The sequence below is a fragment of the Budorcas taxicolor genome, chromosome 17, assembly GCF_023091745.1.
Source record: "Budorcas taxicolor isolate Tak-1 chromosome 17, Takin1.1, whole genome shotgun sequence".
Classification (NCBI taxonomy): domain Eukaryota; kingdom Metazoa; phylum Chordata; class Mammalia; order Artiodactyla; family Bovidae; genus Budorcas; species Budorcas taxicolor.
The window spans coordinates 30012509-30027095 of NC_068926.1; the positions used below are offsets into that span (position 1 = coordinate 30012509).

At 34.5% G+C, this 14587-nt stretch overlaps 1 protein-coding gene across 1 annotated transcript in view; it reads right to left on the bottom strand.

Annotated features, from left to right (window-relative positions):
- Window positions 1-7192: 7192 nt before the first annotated feature.
- The window catches only part of LARP1B (La ribonucleoprotein 1B), a 123231-nt gene continuing 115836 nt past the window's right edge, over window positions 7193-14587 (bottom strand). The window contains exons 17-19 of the mRNA XM_052654583.1: window positions 9368-9477; window positions 8558-8685; window positions 7193-7438 (exon numbers count right to left, since the gene is read on the bottom strand). Coding sequence (XP_052510543.1) covers window positions 7193-7438; window positions 8558-8685; window positions 9368-9477 — 484 coding nt within the window. The remainder of the gene's footprint in view (window positions 7439-8557; window positions 8686-9367; window positions 9478-14587) is intronic.

Genomic DNA, 14587 nt, shown 5'->3' on the forward strand with positions numbered 1-14587 from the left:
ATCAGCAAAGGAATGCCCCGGGGAGTGTAGATGGGAGGGGAGGGCCCGACTCAGCCCCAGGGGAGGGCGCGAAACCACAAGGCACTTTTTAAGTAAATTCAATGAAACCCAAATATAATATTTAAATCCATTTTCAAAAAGTGTATAAGCAAGCTCTTCTTTAACATTTAGAAAACTTCTACCTTTCTCTTTTCCCCTTGAACTTGTATTTCCATTCCATTTTCTCCAGATTTTAATCCTAGTACATTTTAATGTTTGAATGTCTTATTGAACATCAGATATTTATCTACAACAAAATAAGTATACAATTAAAATTTTTTATTTCCTTCTGACCATAAGTGGCTTTGACAAACATTTTTTTTTCTTCTGTATTGGAGTCATTATTACAAATAATAATACATAATGATTGAGACAATATATATACATAGGTAGTAAACTTTTCATTATCAGTAAAGATAATACTAACTACTGTAACTCCAAGCTCTTGATGGCTTAATAGATGACTATTTTTTTTATAATATAGAGTCTCATAAGACATTAGTAGAGATAGGGACACGGGTTCCTCCATGTGGAGGCTCTGCTTTCTTGAACATGTGGCTTCCACACACTCAAAAAAGGAAAGACTGAGCATGGAGATGGCACTTAAGCAGGTCTTAAAGTAGTGCCCCTTACCTCCTCTGCCTTTCAGTATCCAGAACCAGTTATACTGGCAAGTTTAAAGCAGAAGGAGAACGAGCATGCAGTGTGACCAGGGGAAGGAGAAATGAACTGGATAAATAACTTGACAATCCTCACCACAAGTTTTATGGTAAATGCTTATCGTCAGAAGAATCATGATCTAACATTTTAATGAAATTTAATGAAAGAGGTTTTCGCCAGCTAAAAACAAATCTGCTTGGCAGCTATTTTTAAAATGATGTATCTTATAAATAGGAAGTGGAAAAATTTAAACATTTTATCAGGTGAAATTAGATGAGGACCGACAGTAATTATAGTATACATTTTGTATGATTTGGTAAAAACATGTTCTAACTCTCATTAAATAACACATTGAACACCAACCAAAATTACACACAGAACCTTCTGTTACCCTTAACAGAAGTATTTATAAAGCAGAGAAATTCAGCAAGTCTTATGAGTTTATGAGAGCCCAACAAATCATTAGATTTCAACCTTTATGTGGCCCATGATGGCCTTCACATCTAGAGTAATATTTTGGATGGGTAAGGGCAATGGCTTTCTTTTCTAACATAGGGAAAAAAAGACTATTAGGAACTCGAGCATATTATTGGATAAATCAATTTTAGTAAAGAGTACTCATGTAACCTGAGAATCTGGACACTGATTCCTTTAAAATGATCTATAACTATGTAAACTCCTCCGCAAGGATTTATGTTCTCCTGGGCATACGCCGAACTTGACAACTACTACATTTACACCATAGTTCCTAGATGACCCAACACAAGCTCTGAAAGTGTGTTTTTAACAAACTTGTGAGATATTTCGATGCCTCCCTTGGCTCTTGCACTGTATACTCTGCCTCTTACAAAAGAAAGTAAGTGGCAATGAATGGCAGTGTGGCAGTCACTGGAGTGTGTCTGAGTCTGGGAGAGGCATGGGCCATGGAAAGGCAGATTCTCATGTCTTGTTCAGGGACTGGATATTTATGATGAGGCAGAAGTAACAGATTGTGGTGAGGTTGGGAAAACACAATGAGCAAAACTGTTAACTGAATAATTTAAAAAAAGAGGCAAGAACTAAAAGTGAGACATTTCCATAATCAAATCTATGACATGGTGACTGCTTCATGGAATTCCTACCCTTGTCAGTTGTTCAGAGTCAGCAGAAATTTAGCAGCATCTAAGCACCCTACTTCTCACATGGAGGTAAGAAAGGCAGAAAAGTATTCATATGTTATTATCCCAAGACAATGAAACGATAACAAGGAATCTCATTTTTTTCTACTGACTAAAATGTTTTAAATAAATTAACTTCACATGAAGATTTAAAATGAAATTCACTGTTTACCGGAGAAAATATCTTTACAAATGTGAAGATAATCAGTCCAGCTCTTAATCCTAATAATAGCTAATGTTACTGAGTGCTTATTGCATGTCAGTTACTGTGTTAAATGCTTTACATTTAATCTTTATAACACTATGAGGTAAGTGCAATTTTGTAGATGAAGGACTGTAACTTAATGAGGGGAGCCAGGATTCATGTTTCTAATAAATAAGTTGTTTCTAGAGAAGTGGTTATTAAACTTATTTGGGATCATAAATCCTCAGAGAAATCTGATAAAAGCTATGCATTATTACCCCCAAAAGTATGTAAAATCCTACATATTAAGTTTTGGGGTCTCATAGACCTTCCCTCTCAAAGCCCTTCTATTGACTCATTAAAAGTCAGTCTCAGATTATACTCAAGGACCCTCAACTAGAAACCAGAAATTTTTAACATTAAAAACATTACAGTACTATGATTATGTTCATGCTGTAATGAAGGTCTAACATACCTTAAAATACCCTGAGAAAGGTATTCAGTTTTGTAGATCTATTACCTGGAAGAAACAAAATCAACACAAAAAACAGCACATTCTGATTTTTTTAAATCTGAAGCAAATGTGTATAGTGTATTGGCAGAAACCAGTCTATTAACCAAATCATGTCTTTAACTGGACATGTTAAAAGCAAGCTCATTCCCTGGAGAAGGACTTGGCAACTCATTCCAGTATTCTTGCCTGGGGAAATCCCATGAACAGAGGACAGAGGAGCCTGGCAGGCTAAGTCTATGGAGTCACACTACCAGCATGCAAAACAAAATGAAATATTAACAAAAATTGGAAAATAAAAATTATTTTAAAAATTTAAAAAGGCTCATTGTAAATAATTCAGAAAATTTTTTTTAAAAGTACACGTTTTAAAGCCAGAGGTGCTTCCTGTTAATTAATCATGTCGCATATTTCCTTCAAGCTTCTTAAAAATTAAAACACTTATTTCTAAATAGTACAGGATCTTATATCTGTAGTTGACAATAATAACTCTAATGTAATGCAAAATTTCTAATCATATTCTGAATAAAATGTTTACTTTTTATTTTACCTTACCTAATTCTAGGAAAATATTGAAACACATGAATGATATTGTCATTAACCATGACTCATTTAATATATATATAATTATTCCACTAGACCACTCGTTACTACAGAAGATGCCCAAGATAAAACAACATTAGTCTTAACCACAAGAATCTAATCTTGATTTTATAATAATTAAGAATCACAGCATTCTGAGTTTTAGAGTCAGGGTTCATATGTTTCAATATTTCAGGCTATTAAATAACAGTCTCTTTAGGATGAAGAGCTTGAAGTCTGGGCCAGACTACTTGAGTTCAAATTCTTGCTCTGCCATTCAACTAACTGCATGATAACTTTTAGTTCAAGTCATAAAAGTACCACCTAGTTTTAAGTTTCTTGTGTTTCAGGAAGGATTTAACTACACAGCTTAGGTTAACTAGACAAATTAAACAGATACATCTTACAATTTTCTTGCTTTGTTTACATCTCAAGAGTTAATCACAAATAATGCTAATGAAGTACTACAAATTTTTAATGAAATTACCAAAAAACCCAAACCATTTTTATCTTTAATCATAAGTAAACCTTAATTTATCTGTATTTATTTACTAATAACTAAGCAGCTTGGCATCACTATAACAAGGTAATCACAAGCTGTTAACATGTGACTATTAGGAATGCAAGAGTAATTGATATAATTACATATTACCACAAGATGGAGTAAGAGTGGAGTGAGAGTTACACACACACACACACACAATCACAAGATGGAGTAAGAGTTACACACACACACACACACACACACACACACACACACACACACTGTCAAAAGACTTACAGATCTGACTTATTCCATTCTGCCATCTAGTGGTGATAAAATTAGGTATTACTCTGTTAGATCAGTCTCCTATGTAATAAATTAAAGCAGCTTCATAAGAGCTAAGAAATTAGGTGAAAGATAAGATTAAGCACAGAAAGGAAAGAGGTAATATCATTTAGTATAATGGCAAGAGGAAGCATCAGAGAATATTAGTGTGAAGTTCCAATCTGGCAAAACAAGTTAAAAAAATCTGTTTAGAAACTAAAATGATATCTCTGTTAACACGTAACTTTCTTATTTAATTCCTTTTAGTATAAAGAATTCCAAAGATGGTTTCAACCATTCCTTTAAAAGGACAAGCAACTTAATTTAAACATTTTAATGTTGCCTTTTTTATTTAATAAAACTGAAAACTACAAAATCCCAAGGACAGAAGCATCTAAGGTCTCCAGTGCTGTGCCATGCTGTGCGTAGTCGCTCAGTTGTGTCCGACTCTTTGCGATCCCACAGACTATGGTCCGCCAGGCTCCTCTGTGCATGGGAATTCTCCAGATAGGAATACTGGAGTGGGTTGCCATACCCTCCTCCAGGGGATCTTCCCAACCCAGGGATTGAACCCAAGTCTCCAAGGTGGATTCTTTACCATCTGAGCCACCAGGAAAGCTCTCTAGGAACTTACATAAATTTTAAGTAGGACTATTTAGATTTATAGTCAATAATGTTTTTTTTTTCTTTGAATAGCAATGCTTTTATTTGCTTAAGTTTCACATTTGGCTTTAAGTGGTATAATTTTTTAAACTTTTACCAAAATAATGTACATATTATGTCAAATATACATAAACAAAATTAGAAAGCAAAGGATTAATAGTCTTGCTAAGTAAAAAAGCTCTATAAATTAATCAAAAAGATAAAATCACGCTAAAAGGAAAACATAAAAGATATGACCAAGCCATCTACAAATATTATTATAATAAACAATAATATTATCATTCATTAGTAACTTGATTAAAATGATGACCTTAATAATGACATTAAAATAATATGTTTTGCTTCTCAATCTATCAAAGATTTATAATAACCAGTAAAAAGCAGATGCTATTGGTAAAAGGGTAAACTTTACAACCATTCTAGAGTACGTTAACTGGGAATATATTTTTACTTAGAATTTCAACCTCTAGGAGTTTATGTTAGGCAGTAACTCCAAGTTTACACACAGATTTATCTGTGATATTATCAATTAAACTGTTGTTTGTAACAGCCCAAACCTGGCCACAGACAAAATTTCAACCATACGTGATTTAGCTAAATAAACTATGACACATCCGCATGCTACAATACTATACAACTTGCAAAAGTCACGGTGCAGAAATATTAATGAGCAGAAAACGCTCACCGCCACAAGTAAAAGCAGGTGATAGTGCTCTATGTATAGCACGATTCTGATTTTGTTTTTTCCTTTTTTAAAAAAGTGCTTTATTTTCATCTTTGTGCTTTTCTAAATTTCTCAATGTACATGTATCGTTTTTATAATCAAAATAATGATAAAACTACTAATTTATTACACATCATAAAACTCTTGATTATTGTATTTTCACATAAAATATACAATTTTCATATACAAATTTCAAATATACATTTGCATATTTAGGTGAGTGGAAGTAATCTTAACATTAAATACAGGTTTCAGATGCAAGTGTTCAACACAAAAAGGGTATTGAGAAAGATTTTTAGATCAATTCAAGAGAGTCCTTAAAGCTAATAAGCATGGTTTGGAAAGTCCTCACTGAAAAGCCAGAATGTATATGCATTCTGGATGCATGTAACAAAACATTTTTAAATGTATTATCTAAATCTATTTGTTTTACTTTTGATTCTCTTCCCAAGATCTAAGTAGATTTTCTGAATATTCAAATTTGACAGTTTCTTAGAAGTAATATATCAAAATGACTTCCCAAATACTAAATATTATATAACTGCAGATTATTACTTATTCATGGGAAATAAAGTAATGAAAATCTCTTATTTATTAAAGGCTAGTCCATTTATCCAAAGAAAATATGTATTTCAATACTGTCATTCTATAAGAGCAAGACATCAAAGAGAAAATAAATTAATTTAGTGTATTAAATTAGTTGCTTCTTCCCAATACAGGAAAATATATGTTAAATAAAAATAGATAAAAGTTTAACACTGAAACTTCATTCACAAAATACAATGGTCTTCTACTAGAATTTGAAAATTACAGCTTTTCAACTATATTCTAAACAAAAATAATTAAAATTCAATTCAAATAATTTAGAATAAGTGCTTTATTTTAATTCCCACAAAAACTAAAACTATCATTTACATCAGTTGCAACAGTAATAAAAATTAGAAGTTTGTTTTTTAAAACACTTATAAGCATAAAACAAAACTAAAAGACACAAAAAAGGAAAAACTAGGTATTCCTTTTAAACTGAGGATATTCTGACTACTTGTGACATACAGACCTGCAGATGTACAAAGAGCAAATGCATTCAAAACAGTGCAAGATTTAATTAACTTAGGACAGTATTCCAACCAATCCCAACTCCAATTTCAATTACTTGTGCAGGTTTATATAGTCACAAAAAGTAAATCAATCCTAATATGTAACTGACTGATGTCAATTCAGAACACTCCACATCAACACAACAATAACTATGGAAGTCATGAAGTATGACTTGGTGGGGGAGTGGAAGCAAAACCCAACATCCAAGGTGCATATACTTCAATATAACTGCAATATATCTCTACTTTTGTAAAAAAAATTTTTTTTAAACCATACATCTAAAAGCAAAGCAAATGCGGTATTTCATTCTTTTTCTGAATTAAAAAAACACATATGTAATCTTCCTTTGTTTTTGATAAGTTCAAATATGAATTGATGATGGGGTAATTGGATTCTTTAAGAGAGCTCTACAGAAGAGATGAATACAACATACTATATCTTCTTTAAGAAGTATGAGCTGTAACGTTAGGCATTCCTTGTGATGTTTTTATATATATTTAAGGAAGGCTGTTCTTGTAAACAATGGCTTTGAAAAAGAAATACTGAGACTAAAATATATTACTAGAGGATCTCTATAAAAGGTTACCAAAACTATCTTTGGTGAAATCAAGGCAACATTTTTAGAATTTATCCTGCTAGAAAAAAATGCTACCATTTTTCTTCCTTTTTCTTTTTTCTGATTATCACAATTAAACATCAGAAGATTTTCCCAAATAAATACTGATGTAAATGTTGATTTCAAGGGTAAACAACTTTTGTTAAGAGTCTATTTCTCAGGCAGTTCACCATTTGTTGGGACTGAGGCAGCATTGTTCTGGTGTGAACTGTCACTGGACTCCTGTGAAGTGTTCCTTCTGGGAGAATTTATTGGAACCTGAAGCTGATTAGCAGGTGTAGGCTTAGCAACACTTGGTGGCTTTGTAGAGGAATTAGATGGAAGTCTATGACGATTACTCTCCTCACCAGAAGTAGATGAATGTCTTTTTCTTCCAAACTCCTCACCAATAGGGGGCTGCAAATTATGAAAGACAACATAGTGATGATTTTACTATTTTCTTCACCCTTCAAAATCTAAGGTCAGAATTTTCTAACAGAGGGAAACTTTAGTAGATTTTATTAGTATAAGGAAAATTTAACAGAAATTTAAGGTATTAAACTTAAATTTCCTTCCTGTCAGTTAATTCTTTCATTCAACACATGTTTATTAAGCTTCTCCTATTTTTAGGGCTTGAACTATATGGTAGAGCATAAACATACACTGGGTTCCATAATTCTGGGAAAACGTTTCAGAGAGGCTATTTTTGTTCTTTATGCCACTTTCATCAAGTGCAAAGCATTTATAACTCTAATCTTTTCCTTCTCCAAACTTCTACTGTATTTAAAAGCAGAGGTCTGAATTCTTGAACGCTCTTCAGATAGGGCCAAAGTCATTATAATATTATAAAGCAAGGACATCTTTGTGACAGAACTGGCCGGACCATTCTGGAAACACAGCTCTTTAATTCCAGAGATGTCGGCACTTTTATTAACTGCACCCCTGGGTTATCAAATCTATTTACACAAAACTGCAAGACAAATTATAGTACCTAGTTTACCTTTCACCTCTCTCTTTTCTGCTCCTTTTGATTCTTCTTTCCTTTTTTCTCTTTTCTCTTCTTTCCCCTTTTCCTTTATCTTATGCTCATTCCATTCTCTAAAAAATGTTTCCTTTTCCTCTTGAAATCAAATTGATCAAAGTGACTGACAACTCCACTGTGGTTATGTAAGATATTAACATTTAGGGACTCTGGGTAAACTGAGTATATGGGAATTCTCTATACAATTTTTGTACCTGTTTTGTTTTTTTCTTCCCTTTTTGGCCTCACGGTATGTGGGATCTTAGTTCTCTGACCCAGAATCAAACCTGTGCTACCCACATTGGAAGTGTAGAGTCTTAATCACTGGACTACCAGGGAAGTCCCATTTTTGCACCTATTTTAAAATTTGATTTCAAAACTAGAAAGTTGAATTTTTAAAATGAAAGTTAAAAAATAAAAATTATAAAATTAAAGTTAAGAAAGTCACTGATAAGCCCAAATAGCTCAAATATAAGAGTAATAAAAATAATACAGTGAAAGAACTTAAAACTTACATCAACACGGAAGTCTTCCAGCTTCTTAAAGCTACAGAGGTATTCCTGAAGTTTGGGGTCAATAGATTGTGTTTTAGATTGAGAATATTTTAGATAAGCCCAAAACTTTTCTAATCCATACAGCTGACCTAGTAACAAAGAATATATACAATCAAATATATAGAATCTTAAAAAATGATTCATATTGACTATGATCCTACCAGCATTAAGCCATGTCTTCTAATATACACTTTATCTAGATCTTGAGGCTAACACTGCAATGAATAACGGCAGCTAACATTTATTAAGCATTTGCTATATAACAGGTATTATTTAAGTGGTTTATTGTATATTAAACTAATCTGAACTATACACCACCCTGTAATATAGGTGCTCTTGTGTAAATATTACTGATGAGTCAACTGATCAGCAAGTTAATAGCAAGTTAAATAAGGTTAAATTAAGCAACTTAAGCATGGCCACAGAGCTACTAAGGGGTGGAAATGGAATTCAGACTTAGGGATCTAGCCCAGAGCCTGTATTCCAAGCACACTTGCTCATAGTACATAGAATTTTCACATAATGGAACATCAGTGAGTAGTCATGTAAGTCAAAGGAATAATGACAAAATGCAAATCCATAAAGAAACTCTTGGGAGTGATTATTTTCCAACATCTCACATGAAAAACCTTCTTACTATATGGTGCTCCATCCTTTATAACAAATCATAATAGTGGTACCACCCCCCAAAAAAGGATACAATCTCCCTGTTTATTGACAGATTCACATTTACAATTTTCAAATTGAATAAGGTTATTGTTTTTTTTTTACCAGATTCGTAGTCTTTCTTGGTTTCTTCTTGGAAATCCTTAAAAATTTCTTGTCTGAATTTTTTTTCCAGTCCATAACTATAAAACCTGAACAGACATTCTAATCCATACCTGCAGCGGGGGGGGGGGGGGGGGATGGTTTATAATAAAATTTTCACTGTGACAATGCAAATAATAATACTTAATAGCACTGACATAAGCAAACATGGCACAAATAATCCCAAAAAAGCATGTTTAATTGTATGTAGTTTTTTAATCCACGGCTGGTTTTCCTATTTTTGTTGACTTGGACACAGTATCTCATGGAGGTATACTGGAGATGTGCAAAATAAGAGGCAGCCCATGAACAACTAGAGCATGGCTTCTTTGAACAGAGGATCTCTTTCTGTTATTTCTGAAGAACTCTTGGTATTTCAAAAGATTTAGTGACAAATTGGCAGTTTTAGATTTTTTTCCAAACCAAGGCTTGCAATGGTGTTTTAGTACATGGTATTAAATGCTCTTAAAGGAGCATTTAATTTCCTACTCTAGGAAAAGCATTTCCTACTCTAGGAAAATAAAGACCATACTCTTGGGTCATAGACCCTAGGTGTGGTTGACTCAATCAACTATAAAGTGAAGTGAAGTTGCTCAGTTGTGTCCAACTCCTTGCAATCCCATGTAGCCCACCAGGTTCCACCGTCTACGGAATTTTCCGGGGAACAGTACTGGAGTGGGCTGCCATTTCCTTCTCCTGCGGATCTTCCCAACCCACAGATGGAACCCAGGTCTCCCACATTGCAGGCAGATGCTTCACCGTCTGAGCCACCAGGAAAGCCCCAACTATAAAGGGACAAACCTAATTAAAACTGTCTTCTAAGAGTACCTTCCTGTTTATAAAGCACATTAAATAAAAGATAATTTTCCAGAAGAATTGTATCACTGCATAAATCAGAAAGTAAATTTCTTTCTTCTTACAACCACCTAGAGAACCTGAGACAAGTTTTGGACAATGGATCAAGAAACTACATGGGCTCAACCTGCAACTAACGGGGATGAGCAGAATCCATGAGAGTGGACATGGATAAGTTGATGGACAACAGAAAAGGTGCCATCTAGCTCATTCAACTATAACATGTTACAATTTAAAAAACTTCCTCAGTTAGAATCTCTAAATCATTCTGGACACCTCAGTGGAGGAGAGGCAACATTTCTTTATTCCTGGTAACATAACATTGCCTAGCTATTATTCACAAGAGGACGTGTGTATGCATGTCTTTTGTAACCAGCTTATTTAAAATGGAGTGACAGTCTGCCTGGAAGAATAAACAAATTTCTTGGCAAGGTGCCAAGAGAAATGTGGGCTTACCAACCACACTAACCTGAGTCCTTTCCTTTGGTAGCCATAAATGATGCTTTTCCTTGAGTTTGTCTGACTGAAGACTCACGAAACAACAGTTAAGAATGAAAAACCTATCTTAAAACTCTTCTTAATGGAATCATATTATATTGATACCAGTGGTCCTCACCTTGACTACATATATGGACCATCTAGGGAGCTTTTTAAAAAATGCAGGCTCCACTCCAAACAAATGAAATAATAATCTCTTGCAGAATTGAGAAATTTTAGGTTATACTGAGTGAATGATATTTTAAAGGAATATTAGGATTCTTAGATTATTGGTAAAGGACAACTGACTACTACAATATCTGGATTCCCAGTCTAATTTTTTTAGAAAACTAATTTCAAAGATCAAAAGCATGACATTAATACTGCAACTCAAATATGTAGCATAACTGCTGGAGGAAAGAGTAGGGGAATATGACCAGCCTCTCAGCTGTCATTTATTCACTGACACATCACTGTGAGACAGCTTAGATGAGTGGAAAACAAAAAAGTTGAAAACCAGAAAGAACTATATTTGAATTCTAGTTTATAATCATATCCCTAAAAATGAGGGTAATAATATCCTACTTTTCAATGTCAGATAATATTTGTAAAGCACTAAAAAACCAGACCTGGCACATTGCAGATATCTATGAAATGTTGTTTCTCTCCTTCCTTCTTGAAATCATCTTATGCTAATGTTAGTTAATGGATATATTTAGTACTGATCTTTCTAATAAGAATAATCATTTATTGAGCATATCAGGCAATATGTTAAGCCCTTTAAATGTTGTGTTTTCTTTTTTAAATCTTCACAATAACCCTATGAGGGTATCTACCATAGTTTCCCCCACTTTATAGATAAAGAACCTAAAGCTTACTGGGATTATAACTTGCCAAGGTCACAGTAAGTTAATGGGTTTGATTTGAAAGCCTTCAGGTGCTTAACCATTGAGCTATACTTGCTAAGGAATAGCTAATGCAGTCTCATCATGAACACTGCAGAAATAGATCAAAATTATAACACTGTTTTAAAAATCTATATACAGGATAGCACAGGAACAAAGAAGGAGAGCTGCCAATCTATACTTGGGTAGAAAAGTTACTAGAAAGTCCTGAGGAACAAATAGAAATTGTTTGCATAAGTACCAAAATATGATGAGACTAATTATAACAAAAGCCTTAAAACTTAGTTCTAACAGTAAGAAAAATACTTTACCTTGTGACAGTCAATACAACACCTATTTGTATACATAAAAATATACATAAGTTTCACAAATAATTTAAAAATTTGCATTTATCTATGAATTGTAAAACATATTAACTTCACTATCATCAGTGAAGTCTCATATTTTCTATGTAAAATGAAAATTATTTACTTGGCAGTACTTGGGTGCATCTTAAAAATGACAGAATGATCTCTATTCATTTCCAAGGCAAACCATTCAATATCACAGTAATTCACATCTATGCCCCAGCCATTAATGCTGAAGAGGCTGAAGTCAAACAGTTCTATGAAGACTTACAAGACTTTCTAGAACTAATAAAAGATGTCCTTTTCATCATAGGGGACTGGAATACAAAAGTAGGAATCAAGAGACACCTGGAGTAACAAGCAAGTTTGGCCATGGAGTACAAAATGAAGCAGGTCAAAGGCTAAGAGTTTTGCCAAGAGAACACACTGGTCATAGCAAAGACCCCCTTTCAACAACACAAGAGAAGACTATGGACATCACCAGATGGTCAATACTGAAATCAGATTGATTATATTCCTGGCAGCTGAAGATGGAAAAGCTCTATAGAGTCAGCAAAAACAAGACCTGAAGCTGACTGTAGCTCAGCTCAGGAGCTCCTCATTGAAAACTGAGGCTTACTTAAATTGAAGAAAGTAAGGAAAACCACTAGACCATTCAGGTATGACCTAAATCAAATCCCTTACGATCATACAGTGAAGGTAACAAATAGATTCAAGGGATTAGGTATGGTAGACAGAGTGCCTGAAGAACTATGGATGTAAGTTCATAACACTGTATAGGAGGCAGTGACCAAAAACATCCCAAAGAAAAAGAAATGCAAGAAGGCAAAATGGTTGTCTAAGGAGACATTACAAATAGCTGAGAAAAGAAGAGAAGCAAAATGCAAAGGAAAAAGGGAAAGATATACCCAACTGGATGCAGAGTTCCAGAGAATAGCAACTAGAGATAAGAAGCCTTATATGAACAGTGCAAAGAAATGGAGGAAAACAATAGAATGGGAAAGACCAAGGGAACAGTTCATGCAAAGATGGGCACAAAAAAGAAGAGAAATGACAAGGACCTAACAGAAGCAGAAGAGATTATGAAGAGGTTACAAGAATACACAGAAGATCCAAATAATCATGATGGTGTGGTCACTCACCTAGAGCCAGACATCCTGGAGTGGGAAAGTCAAGTGGACCTTAGTAAGCATTACTACAAAGGCAGTGGAGGTGATGGAATTCCAGCTGAGCTATTAAAAATCCTAAAAGATGATGCTGTTAAAGTGCTGCATTCAATATGCCAGCAAATTTGGAAAACTCAGCAGTGGCCATAGACCTGGAAAAGGTCAGTTTTCATTCCAATCCCAAAGAAAAGCAATGCCAAAAAATGTTCAAAATGTCACACAATTGTGCTCATTTCACATGCTAGTAAGGTAATACTCAAAATCCTTCAAGATGTCTTCAACACTACATAAGCAAAGAACTTCCAGATATTCAAGCTAGATTTAGAAAAGGCAGAGGAACCAGAGATCAAATTGCCAACATCCGCTGGATCATAGAAAAAGCAAGGGAATTCCAGAAAAACATCTACTTTGCTTCATTGACTACACTGAAGCCTTTGACTCTGTGGATCACAACAAACTGTGGAAAATTCTTAAAAGATGGGAATACCAGACAACCTGACCTGCCTCCTGAGAAACTTGCATGCAGGTCAGGAAGCAACAGTTAGAACCAGACATGGAACAAAGGTCCGGTTCAAAACTAGGAAAGAAGCACATGAAGGCTGTATATAGTTACTCCGTTTATGTAGAGTACATCATGCGAAATGCCGAGCTGGATCAATCACAAGCTGGAATCAAGATTGCCAGAAGAAATATCAGCAACCTCAGATATGCAGATGATACCACTCTAATGGCAGAAAGCAAAGAAAAACTAAAGAGCCTCTTGATGAGGGTGAAAGAGGAGAGTGAAAAGGTTGGTTTAAAACTGAAAGGTTGTTGTTAAGCCATGAACGACTCCAGTATTCTTGGTGTCCTGAGGAGAGGAATTCCATCTGGGGCTAGTGATGAGGCTTGATCGCTCAGAGCTTTTGTGTGATAAAATTTTATTAAAGTATAAAAGAGATAGAGAAAGCTTCTGACATAGACATCAGAAGGGGGCATAAAGAGTGCCCCTCCTGCTGATCTTTAGCCAGATGTTACATAGCTACTAGCAGTTAGCTAATTAGAGAAAGGAAATGTCTCCAAACTCAGAGACTGGCACCAGGCCCCTCACCCACAACATACATTTTGAGATAACAATGGCACAAGGTGAGTTGCCCCAGCCATAAAATGATGGACATGAATCTTGAAGAAAGGCAGGTTTCCAAGCAAATACAGTCTCATTAACATAGCTTAAGAGAACATTTGCATGAGTAAAACATACTGGTTTGTCAAGTAGGTTCATGAGTCTTAGGCAGAAACAACTTGAAGACAGAGTCTAGGATCAATACATAGTTCATTAACATAGCTTAAGACAAACATTTCCAAAAGAAAAACGCATCTCATCAGCTAGCTCAAGGTTTGAGAAACGTTACGTTCTGGTGGAGCCAGGTGTCCTCACAGCAACACAGAATTTTA